The 24,597-nt window shown below is 38.5% G+C and overlaps 1 protein-coding gene across 1 annotated transcript in view; it reads left to right on the top strand.

The window, feature by feature from the left end:
• The window catches only part of rasgrf2b (Ras protein-specific guanine nucleotide-releasing factor 2b), a 59,382-nt gene that overhangs the window by 2,993 nt on the left and 31,792 nt on the right, over positions 1-24,597 (top strand). The window contains 4 exon segments of the mRNA XM_063017686.1: positions 14,976-15,082; positions 17,457-17,604; positions 21,908-21,997; positions 22,244-22,497. Coding sequence (XP_062873756.1) covers positions 14,976-15,082; positions 17,457-17,604; positions 21,908-21,997; positions 22,244-22,497 — 599 coding nt within the window.

Below are 24,597 nucleotides of genomic sequence, written 5' to 3'. Positions count from 1 at the left end.
TGCTTGCCAATTCTGAATGGGTTGAGGAAACAAGTGGGTGGAAATATTACAACATTTAACTATTAGGGTCTAATTTATTGACATTGTTATAAACAAAATCACAAAAAGTAACACAGTGTAAAAAAAGTTTTGTGATTAAATGTTGCATGCATTAATTAAGAGGTTTTAATCAATGGATCAACTACAAAGTGGACCAACTACAAAGGAGCTTGCTACATTTTTGGAATCAAACACACATCAACACGTTATAAAAATGCACAATGAATAATAAAATAAAATAGACAGGCTGCTTTTTACAGATTTTGGGGAAATTGATCCTGTATGATTCTCCCTGTAATTTGGTTTATTCTTACTCTGATCTATCCTGTTAGCATGAACTACTGTAAAATGTTCACATTATTGCACATGACCTTTTCCTGCAAACAATCTAAACAAACTGGTATTCTACAAGTGCACAGACAACTTTTAGTCAGCTATTTGCCAGATATTTCATAACATACCATCATAACAGTGATTTATTTTTATTTACCTTTAATTAAAGATTTTTTTGGTTGTCTGTTTACACAAAAACTGTGCTTATCTGTCCACTTTAGTTGCAGATTCTTGGACGTTAAATATACCGGCATAGTTAAATAAAGAAGTTGGATTAAGGAATCGGTTTAATACATGAGAAAAGTAAGATGGGAATTAAAGGGCTCATAGGGAACTATTAAGAGGCTCGCATAACACATCAGGCCAGTAAGGGAGGTAGTAAGAGGGGGATGGTAAAGTATTAGAGGATGTATAATAGCAGCAAAGCTGATCATCTCAATCTGTCTGTACTGTCAGTCCGTAACTGTGTAGTAGGGCAGTTTATAGTGTTTTATTAGATGTTGTTAATGTTGTGGTGGGAGTAATAATAGTGACACCAAACTAAACAATGTAAAAATCTGTCAAAGCTAAACATCTAGATTTCTGGTACATTCTGGTAAGGGTCACAGTGGATCCGGTTCCACCAGAAAACACTGAGCACTAAGGCAGGGTGCCAGTCCATTGCATGCCTTCCAACCCTCCACTTGCAATAGCCAATTATGTCTGTGAGGATGTCCAGTTAGCTGTTAGCACCACTGAGATTAGTGGTGCTAGCTTAACAGACCACTGGGGCACCCGAGCGCCTAGTTTTTTAATTTATACAGGTTGATTTATATTTTATGCAGATGTACAAACAAACGTCATGTTTAAAAAAGCACCACATCTATATGTGCTTGTTAAACATCTTAATCTGTGTCCATAATGAGGAGCTTATCTACCTTTACTACTGTGATTTGCCTCCACTTAGCCACACAGGCTTTGAAACTGAGCCCTTTATGCCAAAGGTGTTGTATGTGGTTGAGGTCAGGGCTTTGTGCAGGTCACGTTCTTTAACACTGAACACTGCCATGTGGCATTTTCATTCTGAAACAGAAAACAGGATTCAAATTGATGTTTTGTTTTACATTTTATATGCTAACAGGTATTGCAATATTTCAGTTATGTCAAAATAGATAGTTGTTTAAACCAAACATCTCACTTATGACAACTGGACTGACTTAGAAGTGTGAAACATGCTTCTATTAATGTCATACTGGATACTGATGGTGTGAGTTATGTAATGTTTTTGCATTTTGATTGAGCTATCTAGAACAAGTGTGCAGTATCCAAATGTTCTCTTTAGCTTAGCATATTTACATTTTCAATTAATAACAGCGTAGTTGTATAGATGTTTGGTCTTTTCATAGGATTTTAGTAATTTCACAGGTTTTAATCATTAATACAGTGTTTTGGCTAATAAATTTATTTATAAAGATTTGTAGTGAGCCATGTGCACAGCACCCACAACACTGAAATAATCCTGCTGGGAGATTAGAAATCCTAATCATGTAGCATTAGAGAACACAACACAGAGATATTCGGGTTTGATTCTGTGTCACATAGTTTACTTATACACCGATCAGCCATAACATTAAAACCACCTTGTGTCTACACTCACTGTCCATTTTATCAGCTCCACTTACCATATAGAAGCACTTTGTAGTTCTACAATTATTGACTGTAGTCCATCTGCTTCTCTGCATGCTTTGTTAGCCCCCTTTCATGCTGTTCTTTAATGGTCAGGACTCTCCCAGGACCACTACAAAGCAGGTATTATTTGGGTGGTGGATCATTCTCAGCACTGCAGTGACAATGACATGGTGGTGGTGTGTTAGTGTGTGTTGTGCTGGTCTGAGTGGATCAGACACAGCAGTGCTGCTGGAGTTTTTAAATACTGTGTCCACTCACTGTCCACTCTATTGGACACTCCTACCTAGTTGTTTCACCTTGTAGTCAGAGACGATCGCTCATCTATTGCTGTTGTTTGAGTTGGTCATCTTTTAGACCTTCATCAGTGGTCACAGGACGCTGCCCACAGGGCACTGTTGGCTGGATATTTTTGGTTGGTGGACTATTCTCAGTCCAGCAGTGACAGTGAGGTGTTTAAAAACTCCATCAACATTGCTGTGTCTTATCCACTCATACCAGCACAACACACACTAACACACCACCACCATGCCAGTGTCACTGCAGTGCTGAGAATGATCCACCACCCAAATAATACCTGCTCTGTAGTGGTCCTGTGGGGGTCCTAACCATTGAAGAACAGCATGAAAGGGGGTAACAAAGCATGCAGAGAAACAGATGGACTACAGTCAGTAATTGTAGAACTCCAAAGTGCTTCTATATGGTAAGTGGAGCTGATGTTTTAATGTTACGACTGATCAGTGTATCTGATAGTTTGTTGGTTTTATGCACCTTTTGGTGGTGGTTGTGGCTAAAGCAGCTGAGCTTAATTTTAGGTGATGTATACATACTTTTATTTAGGTTATGTAATAGATAACTTTACAAAAAAAAACCTTTGTTACATAGGTCAACCTTAATTAGTACAAATCTGTAATGCTGAAATAACAATAATTATGCTTTTTTAGTACTAAATAAAGTTTAATATGAGGTCTGTTTTTCCAAACTGAAAAATGTAGGTAAGGAAATTCCCTGTAAGACTTGGAATCTTTCTGTTTAATGAATTTATGTTAAAACGTATTACTTGCAACCGGCTGATCTTTTTATCTGCACAGTGTTTCATGCTATGGCACATTTTGCTATGATTTTAATGACCATGTTTTTGGCCAAATAGTGCTTAATAGTTTCTTCAGCATGAGGAGATGTGGTGTGTAAAGAAAAAGTGAGATAACAGGCAGAGACAGTGCAGTAGGTTGATGAAGCTGCAGTGATAGTGTGGGGGACTGTTTTGGACTGCTGATGCTTTTGATCTTGCTGTGGTGCAAAACCGTTCTGTCTTTTTACAATTTTATTTTGTAGTTTATATATTTTATGATAAAGCATTATTATTATTAATATTATTTACATCTTTATATATGTACACTGATTAGCCATAACATTAAAACCACCTCCTTGTTTCTACACTCACTGTCCATTTAATCAGCTCCACTTACCATATAGGAGCACTTTAAAGTTCTACAATTACTGACTGTAAAATGTTTATCTACATCCCAATCTGTTGCTGACTCACAATGACCTCCACGATCCGTACCAGTCTGGCTTCAAGGCAGCGCATTCTATGGAAACAGCACTTGTAGCTGTTACTGAGAAGCTTCATGCAGCCAAAGCAGCCAAACTGTCATCGGTCCTCATTCTTCTTGACCTCTCCGCAGCCTTCGACACAGTGAATCACAGCATTCTCTTGTCCACTCTCTCCAACCTTGGAGTAACAGGTTCAGCATGGCAATGGATGGCCTCCTACCTCGAAGGGCGCTCCTACCAAGTGTCATGGAGGGGATCATATCTCCCCCATGCACTCTCTCAACCGGTGTTCCTCAGGGCTCTGTACTTGGCCCACTTCTTTTCTCTATCTACACTCGCTCTCTGGGTAAGGTCATAGCCTCCCATGGCTTCTCCTACCACTCCTATGCAGATGACACTCAGCTCGTTCTGTCATTTTCTCCTTCAGACACACAAGTCTCAGCTCGCATCTCAGCATGTCTGCGAGATATCTCACAGTGGATGTCAGTTGTATGACATAGGTCATAGGACATCAGTGGTCATAGGACTTCATCAGTGGTCATAGGACAGTTTTTATACCTTCCACCTAATTACTTTTTCAGGTGTACAATTATAAATGCACAAATATAAAAGAAAAGCTTTGCTTCTGACCTGAAGTGCAAAGTGTAGGTGTACCTTAAATCCTCTTACTTCTAAAGCCACAAAAGTGGAAACTACTAAAAGTTCTCTCAATATAATTCAGGTTTCTGTTGTATAATCCAACCTAAATATGCTTTAATACTGATCTGTGGCAGTTCCAGGCCATGACCCTCCTGCACTAATTTATAGGACCAACAGTGAATTGCTGCTGGCCTCTTCATGACCTCTCTGAGTGTGAATTATGTCATTTTATGGCACAGCTGGTGCTCAGACTGCCTGCCATTATATCACTGCAGTAGCTCTGATATAGAATGGTGCTACATCATGCTAATGGTAGATAAGCTTAATAACTGGTGTTTATAGCTTAACAAATTGCTCTGGTTAGTAATTGATGTGCGTCTGGGCATACTGGGCTCTCCATGAATATTTGGACCCCTGGAAAACATGAACAAAATGGGCTGTAAAATGTTCTTTATTGCTTTTCTGTTTGATCTTCCAGTAAAATGTAAATATGTTTCTCAAATCTGTGTGTCACAGTTGGTCACAGTGGTAACCCTTAAATAAATACTTTGTACAGCCTCTTTTTGCTAAGATAAGAGCTCATAATCTCCTGTGATGCTCAATAAGACTAACACATGGCAACAGATTTGAGGCCCTTCCTCTGTACAAAATCTCTTTTGATCCTACAGAATTTCACTCAGAGATTCAATCTTGTGGACTCTTGTCAGCTCATGACACATTTACATTTGTGTCAGGGGAGTGGGATAGCTATGACAAAATCTTGATTCTGTGGTCAGTGAAGCCCAGTTTAAGTCTTTAGACTGAGACAGCCAGACTATGATTCCATATATACTTGCTGAAGTTTTAATATCATGTATCTAAAAGGTTGTCCAAGGACTTTTGAAAGAAGAAAGATACCCATAACATTACAGATTTACAACTATGCTTCACAGTGCTGGTGAAGTACTTTTCTGCATTGTTATCTGTGTCTGTGCCAAACCTTACCCTGGTGTTTGGTGCCAGAAAGCTCTGTTTTGGTCTTATCTGTCCATAGAACATGGTTACACTTAAGGTTCCAGTAACATCAGGCAAACTGGAGTCACTTGTGTTTGTTGGATGGATGGACGGATGGATGGATGGATGGATGGATGGATAGATGGATAGATAGATAGATAGATAGATAGATAGATAGATGGATAGATGGATAGATGGATAGATGGATAGATAGATAGATAGATAGATAGATAGATAGATAGATAGATAGATAGATAGATAGATAGATAGATTTATTTATCCCTAGGAAAATTATTAAAATGATTTTTGGTCTTTGACAGTAGAGGCTTTCTTTGATCAACGATCACAAACAACATATTTAGTCACACATGATTGATGACTGAGTAAGAGACTTAGTTTTGTGTGTCTACATTTATATTCAAGCAAATCAGGAAGTCATGGCTGTCCATTTAAGTGTTCCTATCTGCTCAAGTAAATGGAATATGAATGGAAGAACAGTATAATTCTGTTCTAATTTTACTAGGGGTGCCAACGATTGGAGCAACACAAAAAAAAATCAGAAAACAGATTTTTTTATGGTAACATTTAGTTTTTTCTTTCAGTCGTTGCATATTTAGTAAAGTGATGGTTTTATTTAATAGTTTAAATTAAATAAACAAAAACATTTTTCACAGTTCATTTTGTTCATGTTTACCTGTGGTACTAATATTTGTGGAGAGGAATGTACAACCGATACGTTTAATATTTAAGGGTGAATTAAGGTGAATCAATCATGGGGCCAAAACCGTTTCCATCACTGTACCATTTTTATGTCTCTGCTGAGTCTGCTAAACATCATTGCTCTTATTTATTGATTATATTAGGCTGTTTCCAGAGACTGGAATTCCTTTCCTTGCATAAACTTATAGGACTGCAGTGAGCACAGACAGCCACAACTTTTTATTAAGGATGACTTCATGAAGAGCACAGTTTATCTGGTACACTGTACATTTTTAGGTGAAGTTGGTGTAAAGAATTACTGTGAAAATAAAGATCTCCATCATGGGGCTTTAATTTTTTTCCATGTATCATTTGTCTTTACTGCTGTGTTGGGCAAACACCAGCAGTTCATCAGCAAACAAGTAAAACCTTTTCCCCTTTCCCTGCTAAACTTTGTTTTCATAATCAATGTATTTGATTGCTATTTCTTAGCAGTTCTAATGGTTTGATGAGCCACAGTCCTACTTTAACATTGTTACACCCCTGTTTCCTGTAGGACTCACACACCATTGAGCCACATTTCGTTCACTTTACTATCATTACATGTGGGTGGCAGCTTAACTTAGCTATTGGGGAGGGAGGGGGTTGTCCAAAGCATGGGTTCATGGCCTGCGCTCAGTGATTCCATGGAACCAGAGCCATTGTGATCCTGACAAGAAAAAAGCAGTTGATGAAAATGACAAAAAAAAAAAATGTTTATTGTGCTGTAAGATGTTTCTTTATTGGCTACACCCACTATATACAGGGGTTGGACAAAATAACTGAAACACCTGGTTTTAGACCACAATAATGTATTAGTATGGTGTAGGGCCTCCTTTTGCGGCCAATACAGCGTCAATTCGTCTTGGAAATGACATATACAAGTCCTGCACAGTGGTCAGAGGGATTTTAAGCCATTCTTCTTGCAGGATAGTGGCCAGTTCACTACGTGATGCTGGTGGAGGAAAACGTTTCCTGACTCGCTTCTCCAAAACACCCCAAAGTGGCTCAATAATATTTAGACCTGGTGACTGTGCAGGCCATGGGAGATGTTCAACTTCACTTTCATGTTCATCAAACCAATCTTTCACCAGTCTTGCTGTGTGTATTGGTGCATTGTCATCCTGATACACGGCACCGCCTTCAGGATACAATGTTTGAACCATTGGATGCACATGGTCCTCCAGAATGGTTCGGTAGTCCTTGGCAGTGACGCGCCCATCTAGCACAAGTATTGGGCCAAGGGAATGCCATGATATGGCAGCCCAAACCATCACTGATCCACCCCCATGCTTCACTCTGGGCATGCAACAGTCTGGGTGGTACGCTTCTTTGGGGCTTCTCCACACCGTAACTCTCCCGGATGTGGGGAAAACAGTAAAGGTGGACTCATCAGAGAACAATACATGTTTCACATTGTCCACAGCCCAAGATTTGCGCTCCTTGCACCATTGAAACCGACGTTTGGCATCGGCACGAGTGACCAAAGGTTTGGCTATAGCAGCCCGGCCGTGTATATCGACCCTGTGGAGCTCCCGACGGACAGTTCTGGTGGAAACAGGAGAGTCAAGGTGCACATTTAATTCTGCCGTGATTTGGGCAGCCGTGGTTTTATGTTTTTTGGATACAATCCGGGTTAGCACCCGAACATCCCTTTCGGACAGCTTCCTCTTGCGTCCACAGTTAATCCTGTTGGATGTGGTCTGTCCTTCTTGGTGGTATGCTGACATTACCCTGGATACCGTGTCTCTTGATACATCACAAAGACTTGCTGTCTTGGTCACAGATGCGCCAGCAAGACGTGCACCAACAATTTGTCCTCTTTTGAACTCTGGTATGTCACCCATAATGTTGTGTGCATTGCAATATTTTGAGCAAAACTGTGCTCTTACCCTGCTAATTGAACCTTCACACTCTGCTCTTACTGGTGCAATGTGCAATTAATGAAGATTGGCCACCAGACTGGTCCAATTTAGCCATGAAACCTCCCACACTAACATGACAGGTGTTTCAGTTATTTTGTCCAACCCCTGTAGATGCACTTTGTGGTTATACAATTACTTACTGTACACTTACACTTTGTAATCATCCTGTACCCCATCCATCAATGAAAAGCGACCTTTATAAGACCCCTGATAACTAGGTGTCGTTTGGTTAGTGGACCATTCTAAGCACTGCAATGACACTAACATGGTAATAACATGGTATTATTTCTTGTGCTGATATGAGTGTATCTTGTGCACTGTTGTTTAGATTTTTTAACACCTGAAGGTCAGTGCTAAAGAAGAATAGTCTTATAGCCAAAAATATAAGGCCAACTGCATCCTGTGATCAGAACATAATGCATGAAAAAGTAAATATTAGTAGATGTAAATAGAATTTTAAAAAGTTGCATCTGCTGATGTGCCTGATGTTATATCAGGCCTAATAAAAAGGTTTAGAGTATGGAAGTATGCTCCACAACTCCATGAGTTACAAGTCGCAGGTTAAGAACCCCTGATTTTGTCTAATTAAAAATTCGAAAGATAATAATCTTTGCTCCATAACCAAACCAAGATCAGTTTGAGTTAGTTTTGCCCTGCTGTCCTGCACAGTTGAGAACACAGTTGCGTTCAATTATTACATATCCTTAAGAGCCTGAAATTTAATTGCTATTATTTTTTATTTATACAAATGCCCGTCATCAAAGCAAGGAGGAAAGGATCTTAAACCAGTAATAAGGAGGTGAATAATAGAGCAAAGTAAAAGGGTGTTATTAAACAGTCTGCGCTCTCCAGACAATGTTACCATGGAAATGGGAGCCTGAAAATATGTTTAACATTTGTTAAGAAACGTTATGCAAGAATTGCTACCTCTCTCGCCTCTCTCGGCATTCAATTGGTCTCTTGCTTTCATTTTGTGAATTTGGCAAATGCACCATTCAATTACACTCCCGAATATGTGAATGTGCGAGTTGTAGAGGGAAGAAACCGACAGACAGAGATTGAATGCTTTGGGGTTTGGAATATGTAAGAGAGAGTTCATGAAATGTTGATGCATTAGCTTGGGGTGATTGTCATTTTGGAGTGGTTCAGTGGCCTTATATTTATATTCAGACATTGGAAGAGTATAAACTGACTATGTGTGAATGCAAAAATGTTTTCAGGGACATTTAAACTACGCTGTTAACTATTACAAAGTAGGAAAAAGATGTCAGAAGCTACAAATCTCCACTTACAAGCAGTACAAAGCTAATTCAGCCCTTCAGTGTGCATTAGCAAGTTCTGTTTATAGATGTAGAGAGCGTGCTGCAATTCTAGCACAAACAGAAGAAACGTTTTTTTTTAATGTATTTATATTTTTTTAAATCATTAACAACACGAGTTAGTCCTAAATGGAAGTTGTAATGTAGTCTTAGTGCATAGTAAATTTTATACATGTAGATTTGTGTGTAAAGTTTGTAAAAACAAAAATTATTTTCTGTATCATGCCAGAACTCTGCCTATCATCTCATAATAACTACATACAGTATTTACATGCTTTGTTAGTAATTGTAATACACTATTTACTTTATCACATTTACACTTGCAGCATTTGGCAGACGCTTTCATTCAAAGTGACAATTACAACTGAATAAAATTCAAGCAATTGAGGGTTAAGGGTCTTGCTTAGGAGCCCAACAGTGGCACGTGATTACTAATACAGCACCTTAACCGCTGAGCTACCACTGACTTCAAAAACTCTGGCAATCAACTACTGACTAACTGTGCTGAATATCACCTGTAAAAAGATTAATTCATTCATTCATTTTCAGTAACAGCTTTATCCTGGTCACAACAGTGGCGGGACTGGAGCCCATTTCGTTAACCATTTGTGGAAGCTTGGTCATTAAATCTCTTTGGCACGTAAACTAAATGCTGGTGACAATGCCATACACATATCAATTAGCCAAGAAGCTGTGCTGGGGGGAAATTCAGCACATACATGGGTGTGTTGGACGCTAAATGCAAACATGTTACCTCAAATTAAGTAAAGTTTGAAAATGGCCCATTGACAAATTGATGCCTCATGTCAGTTTGTTAACAAGGATGTTGTGTGTAAGTAATGTGAAGAAAGTGAGGGCAGTGAAAGAGCCATGCTGTATTGTTTCTTTGGGCAGAAAGTAACCTAGTCAAATTTAGTTAAATGTTTGTTTAGCATCTGACTGAAACCAAAAGAAATGCAGTCAAATACTTGCTTAGTATCTAACAATGATCTGGCCTAAATGGCAATCCATTAAGTGTAGTTTGAACTAAAAAATGCTTTAAACATATATGTTTAACATATAGATTTTTATGAAGTACTTTTATGTGCACTTTTATACTGTATCCTTCTGTGTGGCTGATATAATTTCACAATTGTAAGATTTTGAAGGCATTCACTCAGTCCTGTGTAGTAGAGGTGAAGATAGTGCATATACTGCCAGACAACACTACCTCTTGTTTTACTGTCAGTTCACAAGAGAAATGGATCTAATTAAGGAAGGCAAAGTGGCGATAAAAAAGAAAGAAAATATCATCATCATCTTTGTCACGTCTTTATTGAGCATATTAAGTAATCACACATAAAATGGGTTGGAAAAGTCTGGGAACACTTGTTTTAATTAGTAAAACCGTTTTAGCAGTAGTTATGTTTCCTGTAGCTCCTAATCAGACTTGCACACTTCTAAGGTGGAATCGTACACCATTCTGGGATTTCCTGTGTGAACTGTCTTTTTGACAGTCATACTACAACATCTAAATGAAGTTATGGCTTAGAGGGTGATTTGGTCATTTAAAAAGATAGCTTGTAGTTGTACCATGCTAGTACAGAGCTTTGCATAAGTAATTTTCACAATCAATAAAAAAGATTTTGCCAAAAATGAGATTCTCTGAATTATTACATTTGCACGTGGCACATTCATATATTTTTTTTTTGCCATTTTAGGTATTTAACCTTTGGTCCCTTGGTTTCTTAAACTGTTAGGACAAAGTAATCTACAGACACTAATGCTTGCTAGTTCATACATTAGAAGCCAGTTCACCACTCCTTTCATTACCAAAATACATCTTTATCTTACTATCTCTGGCACTGTTACAGTTTTTTTCAACATACGTTTTTTTCTACAACAATACCATCTGTAGACACTAGCAGTTAAGCACAGGAGTTCATTATGTTTATAAGAAGTATTCACTTCACCCCTAGGTGAAGTAAATAGCCATTAATTTAAATGTACAAGGCAGCTATTTTTTTCCCCAGATGTCTGGAGTCTGGTGTCTTTTGGGTAAACCTGCTCAGTTCCATCAGACTAAATTTATAATAATTGTTCATGCTATTGTTTACAGTTTGACCACTGATTTCTCAGCTTTCCACATTACAATTACAATATGTTCACATTTCCAGTTCTGATTCTCTTTCCTTTTGTGTACTCATGATGTATCCCTGATCAGATTATATCCTGTTTTATGCATCAGGAACCTGAAACGTGTTGAAAATGTGAACACATTTGATTGTGTAGACACATGTGGCTGTGAAGAACTCTTTATGCAGCCATCACATCTGCCTCTGGCCTTGAAAGCATCCTGTTGCTAAGCAAACCTACTACAGCAATGAAGGAATTGTGTTGTTATAGGGCTCCACAGATTTGGCTCTAAGCAGACGTAGTGCTGCAGTACACCAGATCCAGATGATTATCTGGCCCTTTGTATGCTGAATCAAATATGTTTGGACTAGAGAATGTTTAAAGCTGTATATGGCATTATATATCCATACTAATGACATAATTAATTGTGTACACAGAAAATAATAATCATTTTTAAAACACCCCAGACAGGTCTCCAGTTCATCATAGGGCAAACACACGCACACACACATGGGATGAAACCGGAGCACCCAGAGGAAACCGGAGCAGACACTCCATACAGAAAAGACCCAGATCACTCTACCTGGAAATCAAACCCAGGACCTTCTTGCTGTGAGCTGACAGTGCTACCTCCTGAGCCCTCGTGCCACCCTGACATAGAAAATTTAAATCATTTTAATTATAAAGCTTATGAATCCTGAGATCTAGCACCTCAGGAAGGCATTTGCAAAAGGGGTTTAGAAAAGTTCAAATTGAAGTGCATTGCAAAGAAAAAAAAGAATAGTAAAGAAAAGAACATAAATTTAAAAACAGCAGTGTTGTGAAGCCCTGTTATCATTCTGCCCTATTGTTTTCAGCAGCTGAAAAGGTTGAGTGTAGCGGAGTCCCCCAGGCCTCCAGCAGTGATCCTAAGTAAATCTACTCACGATTATGTAAGATCCCGTATGTAGGTCTGCAGTGCAGAATACTCGACCACTAATCCCCTGAACCTGATGTACATTTCAGAAACACTCACAACTGTAAATAATACCAGTGAATGCTTACATGCTGTACTTTCCCACCATCTATTTCTGAAGATCTTTACTTGTAGTCATGTTTGCTGGATGTTCTCATAATATTATCTGCGCCCTTCCTGCTCATGCTAGCTACATGACATACGGTAATCTACGATCCAGATTTTGTATGACTATAACTATATCTCTGTATGTTACTAAAGACAATTAGCATGCGCTACACTTAATGTAAATGTTTCGTCCTTCTTTGCACATTGTTGTCTGCACAATTATGCCTAGTAAATCACTGAACATACAACATACAAAACACACACAAGCACACTCACAATCTATTAGACTGGTTAATCAGATTGGTCAAGCAGATAATTTACTTCATACACACGTTGCTACGGTAATTACTTGCGAGTAGCTTTTTATTATTGCCATGTTAAAACCACATTGACTCTTGCATACTGACAGTGATCCGTGAAGAAGTCACAGATATGGCTTCCATGAATTTCTGTGTGTAAAGAAAGGCTTGATGTGAGTGTTGCATCAGGTTCTCACTCTTCTTTTTATATGTATAGTTAGATAACATGAATATGTAATCCCACACAGAGCATGTGTAATCTGGCAGGAGTGCTAGTTCTGACCTATTCACCACACTGCAGTGTGTATTTTAGTTCTGAGAAAAAAGGATTGAAGAACATCCAGTGACTTTCTTTCTGAACCACTGTGTGTGATGTTTTCTTTTTTTTCACATTGCATTGTGATTGTGGACTTACAAAAGTGACCAAAAATTGGCATCCTTGCATTTTTATTAAAGTATGGACACATGTCCTACAAGCAAGAAGCGAAAAGGCCAGATTTATTGGACAAAATACGACAGTCCTTCTGGGAGAATGTACATTGGACCGACAAATCAAAAATGAAGCTGAAATATGCAGTTGCTAGATGGCACCTCTCAAACCTGTGAGAGCTGGAACAAATTGGCTAAGAAGAGAACTCAATCTATCAAGAGGCTCAAACTATCAATTTAGTTAAGGGTATAAATATTTCTGTGCATTCCATTTTAATGTTTTATTATTTTTAAATAATGTTCAGTCGTAGAGGTGTCTGTGCAGAGTGCATAGGTGAAAATATACCGAGGTATACCCACCTCGACTGCAATCAGGGATCCCCCAGCAGCGGAAGACAAATTGACTATGCAAAATTGGGAGAAAATGGGAGATAAATAAAATAGAAAAAAACTAAGACAAAAGTTTCTTTTCTGTTCACTGTAAAATAAAAAATTATGGATATCAATTTTAAAAAAGTTGTGGTAGGTGGTAGGGTACCACAAATGTTTGACTTCTACTCTAGTTTTAGGTCTCATTTAATTTTTTATCAGTCTCATAGTCACCTGCCAGTAGTGAGTTCCCACACAGCCGTATCGTGTACGGAAGCTTCAAAGTCTTGTACTTCAACAGCCAGTAAAACAATCTCATTGTGTTTGTACGTACCTGTGGCTTAAAATGTTGTGAATTATATAAAGACAATAAATTCCCTTTACCTGAGGCTGCCTATATAGTACAAAGGGACTTTGTGAGTTTTAAGTCTACACATAAACTGCTTCTCTTCTCCCTCAGGCCAGAATGATAATGGCAGATTCAACTCTCAATCTCTCTCTCTCTCTCTCTCTCTCTCTCTCTCTCTCTCTCTCTCTCTCTCTCTCTCTCTCTACACACACACACACACACACACACACACACACACACACACACACACACACACACACACACACACACACCTGCTGTTAGGCAGTCTATTTATTTGCCTTGCAGATAGCCCCAAGCTGCACGGTTCATGCACACAGCCCCTGTGCTCATCTCATTTTTTCTCTTTTTAATTCATCTCTGCAGACCATCAGTGGAGTTGATGTGATGAATATTTATATAAAGCACACTCTATAGTTATAATTACTGTATAGCACCTGGGCTGTCTTTGTAAACATCAGTGAGTAAAAACATGCAGACACATTTAGGCTCAGGGGATTGATTGAAGGGACAATCCTCAACCTTGAATCTAGAAGCAGTCATGCATGAACGGTAAAAGAAACACATTAGGGAAATTCCAATCTGACATGTAATTTCAAAAATCATATTGACTTAAAAAATCTCACTTGTCATGTGATGTCTCAGTGAATTTGCAGAGCAAGAAAGAAAAATATTTATGTCCACATAATTAATATACAGTAGATTCAAAAAGTATTCAGACCCATTGACTTTTTGCTTTCTAGAGTCCTGGGGCGTGGATCAATACAAGGCTGACTTTTTGCTCAGTGTCAGTGGAGAGAGCACAGGAGTGGGGCTATTTGGCAGCTCCTGGTTATATTTAATGCAATACAAGCAAGACTGATAGCTGCTAACAAGCTAATGAACTAGTTGTTTATTAATATTGTCTTATACACTATTTAAAATGACAAATATTGAAACTTGAAGATTCAGCAAATAAGTTGCTATAGCCACAAATCTGTATACACTTTATGTCTTAAAACTTTATTACTTTTTTTAATGGAGCACTCACTTTCCCAGAATCACCACAAAACCAACCAACACAAAGACAAACTTGCAACTTGTAGAACCCTCATTTCTGATTATCTGTTGTGTGTCTTTCCACAGCACTATTTCCTTATTGTGTTTGGACACGATGGCCAGAAGCCGCTGGAGCTGCGTGCTGAAGAGGAAACAGACTGTGACGAGTGGGTGGAGACCATTCAACAAGCCAGGTATTCTAGTATGAATGTCTCTGTGTGTGTGTGTGTGTGTGCGCGTGTGTGCGTGTGTGCGCGCGTGTTCCAAGGCGCTTAAATAGTTTTTGCTTGTCATTTATGAACTTATATATAAGGTTTTTTTTCCATGTAATACAAGGCTAAATATTTTTGACACTGTCCATTTGCGATGCAGCTCAAGTCTAAGATTAGCTATATTTTGTTAACCTGGTCAGTGTTGTGGTGGATTCGGTTTCCCCGGAATCATTTGGCACAATGCAGTAACACCCCAAACAGGACACTAATCCATTGTAGGGCCTCAACCATCCCCTTCGTCAGATATAACCAATCATGTCTGTATGTAGACGCCCGACCGACTGATACCACCACTGGGGATTCTAACCCTGGATTCCAGTGATAGTGGGCTACTGTAATTTACAGCTGCACCAGCCGATATTTATATACAGTATATATAAATAACATTGCAGAACACTTGCTGATTTTTAAGCTGGTTAAATAAGACCAGACCTGAAATTTATTTTTAATTAATCAATAGTCATCAATAGTACTATCAGTGTATTGATTAGTAATTTTAGCTTTAAAATGTAGCTGATTTTGTCACACTAAAAACTCAATGCTTAGTGACTAACATCGAAAATTCTAGAAAACACATTTTTTATGGTGGGACACAAGGAAAGTTAAAGTTCCATTCATCTAGATGTTTAACAGCACAAGAAATTTCTGTGGATCAGTAACACAAAATGTTACTTGTTGTGAGAAATACAACCATGTGTTAGAAGTAAAATAAGATTACACAATTAAACTAAAGTTGAGCCTGGGGGGAGCATAAGGAATTGGGGATAAACAAATTGCATGTAGTGGGAAAAAGTCCTATAGACTTCTGCTATTATTGCAACTTGACTGGTTCAGGGAGTGAAGAGACTCAGGACTTAGTAAAACATGTGTATTTACCACTCTCACTCTAAAGCTGATTAGCTTCTGAAAACCACACTGAGTTTGACAGCAGTTGTTTATTACTCTCTCAGACTCTTGAGAAAGCATTACAGCAAAAGCAATTGTCTTAGCAGAAGCCTTGTGTCCCCCTCGGGCTGCTAGCAGGTGTCCCCCTCGGGCTGCTAGTGTTATCGTATGGGGAGATGTGCTTCTGTGTTTTTCAATTCGATCAGTCCCAAAGTGAAAGTAGTTTACAGTAGTAATACAGTGACGATGTCCACAAAACACGAACAGCATCTGGGATCTGAGATCCTCAATGCTTAGCAGCTGGCTCTTAGGCTAACTCTTTAAGTAGAAATGGGACTGTGGCATTCACTGATGAAATCTGCTGGCATGAAACAGATTAATGGGTTACTTGTGAGCAGATGTAGCCTTAAGAAGTAGAACTACCCTGTGTCTTGTCCTGGCACAGTGCTTACAGTGCACAGCTTACTTAAAAACAAGCATTAATCTGCAATCCTGACATGCCATGTAGATGTTTGATTTTGGAATTCCAGTTGTGAATTAAATAGATTATGAAACTGAAACCAATGCATTTTAACCCCGTAATGTGATGCATCAGTGTAAATATCAATAACATAGTTACTAATGAACAGACTTGTTGATGATGGGTTTTTAAGATTTTTTTATGTCTGAGGGGAGGGGGGGTGTTTAAAACCCTGCATAGAATTGATGCCTTTCCAGGGTATTCCTGCCATGTGCCCTGTGTTTCCCGCTAGAACCAGAATGTTAGAACATCAAGAGATCTTAAATAAATCTTGGTGCTCAGATCTTCTACTTCAGTGTCATTTGCCGAGTCTGAGAGAAAAAGCCCTGCAAAGCCTTAGGTGCACACGGGAAGATACATATCTCCCACAGACAGTCAGAACAAGCTTCCGTTTTACTGTAGTAAGAATTGAGATTATACCTGTGTAGCTGATGTGTATGTGAGAATGTGAGCCTATGGTTAAGCTTAGTTGAATTTTAATAGTAGAGCACAAAGAGAATTATTTACGAGCATAGCCAAGAAACAAGTTAATCTTTAGGGGTGTTGGGGTTGTTAACATTCGGAGGGGCAGCAAAACCTGTTGAAACAGGTGCTGTGGTTAGCTATTGCTTAAATAAACTCCTCCGAAAGTTACCAAAAGTTTATGGACACCTTGGTGTTTTACCTAACACAGACCCACCGTGACAAAAAACATTACACAAATGGAACTTAGTAAAGACATTTTGTAAAACGTAATCAAGATACAGGTTTTCAACATGCATATTCAAAAGGTAATGCAAATCTAATGTATGTCCATTTTAATCAATTTTATAGTCACTCTTCCTACTGATAAATAACCAAATGTGGTAAATGTAAGCAGTTGTTTGATTTTGCATTCTTATCTCCCCCTAGTTATTCAGACATCATTATTGAGCGAGAGGTGCTCATGCAGAAATACATCCACCTTGTGCAGATCGTGGAGACGGAGAAAGTGGCAGCAAATCAGCTGCGCACCCAGCTGGAGGATCAGGACACGGAGATTGAGAGACTTAAAGCAGAGGTAGACATCAAAAATTCATTTACTAGTCTAAATGTTACATGTGTACATTAATATGACTGTAAGGCAGGTACTAATGTAATGCACAGTTTGCACCATTGCTTTAGCTACTGTGTAGAAGAATACAAGAAACAAGAGATTGCATAGGCACTTCATCCTGGTCAGGGTCACGGCAGGCCCAGTTCCACTGGAAAACACTGGGATCAAGGCAGGAATACCCTGGTCAGAGTGCCAGTACATCACAGGGCTACTCCCCCAAAAACCAATCATGTCTACACCAATCAAGCACCCAACACGATTTTAAGTGAACATTACCCCAAAAACAATGTTATGCTATTCTGTGTACTAATCTATTCATTGCATGCCTAGTTTATGGTTCTACATAAATGATATGAACAATGCATGATTGTTTTTGTTTTTAATGTGTACACTCATACTAAACCTGATATCAAATCTTTAAGACAATCGCTTATGAATTGATTTATTGTTTACACATTGGGTTAGAAGAAATATGTAATCCTTGTCCAGGGCTTCCTTCCTTGTGCATAGTGTTGGGCCTGCTGTGACCAAACCAGGGTAAAATGAGGCTGCATGATCAGAACTACCTGTTGTATATGAGACTATAAAACAAAGTAAGCTTCTAATATAGTGGAGTAGTAAAAGTCATCAATATGCTTTAGTGCCAGTCTATACACAAGTGGTGCAGTTTTGGTTTGTTGGAGCATTTCTCTCAGAGGAATGCTTTTATAGGATTCAAACTGAAAGTAGAATGTGTTAAATCTAATCTTTTAGCAGTTTTGAGAAGCATTTCTTAAGGGCTGCTGAAGGGCTTAAAGATTATTGACAAAATCTATAAATGTCAGCAGTACATTACAGAAAAAGGCCAACCTGTGGCAGTACATCCTACTATATATGTTTAGCACAAGCTCTTTTTTTTTATTTCATTTTTAATCCAATTTTAATGATTAGCTCTTGTTGTTTGTAGATTCAGTTTATTAAATCTTAATGCTACAGCCTGTAGTGATATTCTGAAGAATTGCGAGCTTAGAAATCTGGTACCAGTTTTATAGACCCTTGCCTTTAAGTTCAAACAGAGATGGCTGACAGATCTGGTTTGAAAGAGAGCAACTGCACTGGGGAGCCTTTTATTTATTTATTTGTTTTTTCTCAACTGCTTTATCCTGGCCAGAGATGCAGCAGGTTCCGTTCCACTGAGAAACACTGACCGCAAGGCAGAAGTACCCTGGACGGGTTGCCAGTCCTTTGCATCTATCACATCTCATTGCATCCTCCCCCTCAGGCATAGCCAATTATGCCTGTGTAGATGCATTGCTGCCACATAGCATAGATGAGATAGAAAACCCAGATATCAGATATTCAGCACTACAAGGAATTTGAATAGGCCTGCAGAGTCACACATTTAAACTGAAACTTTTGGCCATTAAAACTTGGCCATATGAATCAGCAGTTTGTCTGGAGCACAAACAAGTCAACCAAAGCTTGCTCAAGGGATCAGTCCGGGAATATCCTGGAGTGGCCTTCTCAGTCTTTAGATTTAAATCTCGTAGAAAATGTTTGGTGGGATTTAAAAGAAGCAGTTGCAGCACAAAAGCATCGAACCTCAATGAGCTGGAAGCTTTTACATAAGACAAATGGTCAATGATTCCACAGGAGAGGTGTCAGAAGCTTCTTAGCACTTATTGCAATTGCTTAATAGAGGGTATTAAATGCAAAAGGGTGTTCCACCAAGTACTTAAGCTGTGGATTGAATAACAGTGCACATGGACATTTGTCAAAAGTACTAGATGTTTTTTATTTACACCTAAAATAGTGTATCAAATAGGGCTGCCACTAACGACTATTTTGCTATCAATTAATCTATAGATATTTTTTCGTTTAGTCGATTAATCTAACCATTAATTTTCCTTCAAAAAATTAAATTCAGAATCTCATTTACGCTTCTTTTATTTTAACAAACTGTATGGCACAATAATATGGCACAAAACTAAATGTAAACAGGGTTTATGTCCATATTATCAAATTCTCAAGTGCTCCATACCAAACCAAGTGCAACATGTGTATGTACACAAAGCAAAGTGCTTAAACTTACAGCAGAAACAAAATAGAGGTAGGCACGTCTCTTTAAGTCCAACGTACAGTAAAGACAGAATGAGCCCAGATTCTAACCTACACATTCACTAAAAATTTACTTAATTCTAAACTTAATTCTAAGTGATGTAAACAAAGTGGTAAGTGTTAGGGCACAATCATATGAAAAACCTTTTGCGCTTTGGTTGCAAAAATCGCAAGCCCAAAGGAATAGGGTATTCTAGGATCTCCGCAATTAAGAAGTTTAAAGAAACAAGACGTGCAACATCGCGCTAGTGCTCCTGTGGTACCATCAAAGCAGTGTACAAGCAACATTTTTGTTTTGTGCCAGTTTTAATGCCGCCAACCAGTGACTGGACCAAATACGACTTAGGTCATGCACGCAGCAAGTAGTGCTGAGGGAAATCATACGAATGGTTATATGAATGGACACGTTGTAGAATTCAAAAAGGATCATTTATAAGCATAGTTTTAAAAAACAATGCATTGACTTAAAATATGGACCAATCGCGGCAGCCCTAGTATCAAATTTACCACCATAATACATTTGAAGTTGAAGAGGGCGGTGAATATTTCCAACTGCAGCTATATAATTTTATTATGCTGAAGTAATGCTATTTATGTTATTTGTTACCCGAGTCAGTCAGTTTTATTACAATTTGAAATCACTCATGTTTGAGATTAAAATATACATATACACAGGCAAAGCACAGACAAATGTTATTATGTAGTGTATTGAATTATTGAATATCAAATGACTTAGCACCTGTCTGCTGAAAGGCTGTAATTACACTCTACAAAAATAATAATGAATTAGCAATTTGGTGGTGGTAATGTCGGGTAAGGGGGGGGGGGGGGGGGTAATTTAATTTGAATTCTCAAACACAAGTGTACCATATTCATTCAAATGTTTTGATAGCTAGTAATGTCACCTACCGTTTGGTAATACAGCCTCAAGGCATTCAATCTTTAATTTGCTTATAAATATAAAAGGCACAGTGAGTGAGGCATTTGCAGCAGGCTGTTGATTGAAGAGTGGAGATTGTCCATGGAGAGGAAGTGAGATGGTTATCTTTTATAAGAGCACCCACACATCCTCTTTGTAACCCACAGTCCTGACAAACTGAATACTTATCAAGGCATATGTTAGCATTTTGTATTCTATTTTTGCATTCCCCTTTTTTCCTCCCAGTCTAGTCATATTCAGTTCCACAACTGTAACGTAACTATCTGCTGCTGCAGACCCCAGCCCTGACCCAGGAGAGCTGCAGACTAGCACACACCGGCTCAGACACACGCAGTCACTGGCTTCTTCTTTTCATCTGTCAGAGATAGTCTCACAGAGAGAAGTGTCATGTATGGAGAGTCACGCACCACTATGAGATTTGAACTCTAGCGCTCAAGATCTCAGCTTTAATGAGCTAGTGCATTAGACCACTGCACCACCCGAGCATATGTGTTTGAAAGTCATGGTATGTGTATATATATGTGTAAATAAAAAGCTGTTATTTGTCAGTATGTCCATGCAGATTCTCTATTGAGTATTACAGGCATTCATTATGCTTTATTATTACAATAAACTACCTCATAACAAAGTGGGTACTGTGCTTTGGGTTCTTCTTGGGTACATAGTTAGGGGTCTTTATCTCAGTGATTGATCTCAGTGATTGATCTTGGTAATTGGCAAATAAGTGCCAGGGCTAAACAAATAAAGCTTTTCCTTATAGAAAACTGGGTAAATCAACATATTATGAACACATTCAAGATGACTAAATATACTCTAGGCCATCCAAGGAGAATAGGTCACTGTTGAGTCTGGTTCCTGTTAAGGTTTCTTCTTTGTAATGTTCAGTCAGTTTTTTTTCTTGACACTGTTGCTCTCAGCGTGGTCTTAAAATCAGTAAAGCTGCTTGTCCATTGTAAAAAAGACTTATAGAAATAAATTTAGATTTAATTAGTTATATTAATGTACTGTATATATAAATCAAAAAAATAAATCTTAATAGTTTCAAATTGATTTGCTACATAACTGTTAAGGTTGTGATGTGTTACAAGTAACGGTTGGCCTGTATTGTTGTTTTTTATTGTATTGTAATAAATGTAGATTATTAAAGTGTTTGTACTAATGCACTATATAATTTACAGTGCTTGAAATATACAGTTTATATGCCCTTTATGACCTGTTTGTTTTTTACAGATCATAGCTTTGAACAAAACCAAGGAAAGAATGCGACCTTACCAAGTCAACCAAGAGGAAGATGATCCAGATATCAAGAAAATTAAAAAGGTACTAAAATGAATAAATAAACTAATTAATTAATTTAAAACAGTAGGTACAACTAGGTACAAATTGTCTTCTATTCTATTGATGCTATAAACACAAAGTGCACACAGTGACTTCTGACTGACACCCCAGAGCGATTACCCTTCCTGCCCTGGCTTAAGCGATTATCTAAATGTCACAATCATCATAAAGTTTTTTCATTGAGTTTTTAATTACTTTAATTGTATGATCATGTGACCTCTCATGTAGGTTCAGAGTTTCATGCGAGGCTGGCTTTGTAGGAGGAAGTGGAAAATCATCGTTCAGGACTACATCTGCTCGCCTCATGCCGAGAGCATGAGGAAGAGAAACCAGATCGTCTTCAACATGGTGGAGGCTGAGACAGAGTACCTCCACCAGCTCTCCATCTTGGTCAACTGCTTCCTTAGGCCACTGCGCATGGCCGCTAGCTCCAAGAAACCTCCCATTAACCATGATGATGTCAGCAGCATCTTTCTTAATAGGTACGTGTATGTGTGTGTGGTAAAGATAAGGGTAGTTTGGTGAAGTTGATGTTTTTGCAAAACATGCCAGCTAATGACATCACAAGACCATTGACAAAACAACTAATGCTAATAGGACAACGAAATAGGAACATTTGATAAAATTAATTTTATTGTTTATTTGCACAATAAGAACAAAAATAATAGAGTTGTTGAGTGTTATAAAATACTGAAAAGAAAAAGTTAGTGAACCTTTGGGATTAACCTGACTTTCTGTATTGATGGCTTCAAAATTTAATCTGATCTTTTTTTTTTATCCAAGTGATAATTAAACACACTCTGCTCAGCAGGAATAGTTGTATTTATTATATCTTTATTAAACACACTGAAGAATTACTTTCAGTGTAGACACCCTAGGTGTGAAATCACTTCTTTAGGAGTCAGGTGTTTTCATTCTTAAGATGTGCAGGTGTTTTCATTCTTAAGATGTGCTGTCTTTATTTTATTTATTTATTTATTTATTTATTTTTTTAATCCACGTCATTTCAAAAACAATGCTGTTCAGTGCTGTTCAAGGGTGCTTGAGTTTGAGTGTAAGTGATGCCACTGGCCTGTTCTGCTGATCTACAGACACAGTTTGCCATTTGTTGACATAAGGAAATCCAGAGGCCGAATCATTCTTTCATGAGGATTTAGTCTTTACCTTTACCACTCCTATTTAAAAATGCTGCCAGATCATACTATAAATTTGATGTTTTGATGATTACCATTGCAGAAATGCAGGCTCAGAACTGAGAGAAACATCATATGGTTAAATTACTTCAACAATAAAGAATTATATATATATATATATATATATATATATATATATATATATATATATATATATATATATATATACAGTGTATCACAAAAGTGAGTACACCCCTCACATTTCTGCAGATATTTAAGTATATCTTTTCATGGGACAACACTGACAAAATGACACTTTGACACAATGAAAAGTAGTCTGTGTGCAGCTTATATAACAGTGTAAATTTATTCTTCCCTCAAAATAACTCAATATACAGCCATTAATGTCTAAACCACCGGCAACAAAAGTGAGTACACCCCTTAGTGAAAGTTCCTGAAGTGTCAATATTTTGTGTGGCCACCATTATTTCCCAGAACTGCCTTAACTTTGCTGGGCATGGAGTTTACCAGAGCTTCACAGGTTGCCACTGGAATGCTTTTCCACTCCTCCATGACGACATCACGGAGCTGGCGGATATTCGAGACTTTGCGCTCCTCCACCTTCCGCTTAAGGATGCCCCAAAGATGTTCTATTGGGTTTAGGTCTGGAGACATGCTTGGCCAGTCCATCACATTTACCCTCAGCCTCTTCAATAAAGCAGTGGTCGTCTTAGAGGTGTGTTTGGGGTCATTATCATGCTGGAACACTGCCCTGCGACCCAGTTTCCGGAGGGAGGGGATCATGCTCTGCTTCAGTATTTCACAGTACATATTGGAGTTCATGTGTCCCTCAATGAAATGTAACTCCCCAACACCTGCTGCACTCATGCAGCCCCAGACCATGGCATTCCCACCACCATGCTTGACTGTAGGCATGACACACTTATCTTTGTACTCCTCACCTGATTGCCACCACACATGCTTGAGACCATCTGAACCAAAAAAATTAATCTTGGTCTCATCAGACCATAGGACATGGTTCCAGTAATCCATGTCCTTTGTTGACATGTCTTCAGCAAACTGTTTGCGGGCTTTCTTGTGTAGAGACTTCAGAAGAGGCTTCCTTCTGGGGTGACAGCCATGCAGACCAATTTGATGTAGTGTGCGGCGTATGGTCTGAGCACTGACAGGCTGACCCCCCAACTTTTCAATCTCTGCAGCAATGCTGACAGCACTTCTGCGCCTGTCTTTCAAAGACAGCAGTTGGATGTGACGCTGAGCACGTGCACTCAGCTTCTTTGGACGACCAACGCGAGGTCTGTTCTGAGTGGACCCTGCTCTTTTAAAACACTGGATGATCTTGGCCACTGTGCTGCAGCTCAGTTTCAGGATGTTGGCAATCTTCTTGTAGCCTTGGCCATCTTCATGTAGCGCAACAATTCATCTTTT

Source organism: Trichomycterus rosablanca, chromosome 21, assembly GCF_030014385.1.
Source record: "Trichomycterus rosablanca isolate fTriRos1 chromosome 21, fTriRos1.hap1, whole genome shotgun sequence".
NCBI lineage: Eukaryota > Metazoa > Chordata > Actinopteri > Siluriformes > Trichomycteridae > Trichomycterus > Trichomycterus rosablanca.
This window is presented reverse-complemented; position numbering and strand designations above follow the sequence as displayed.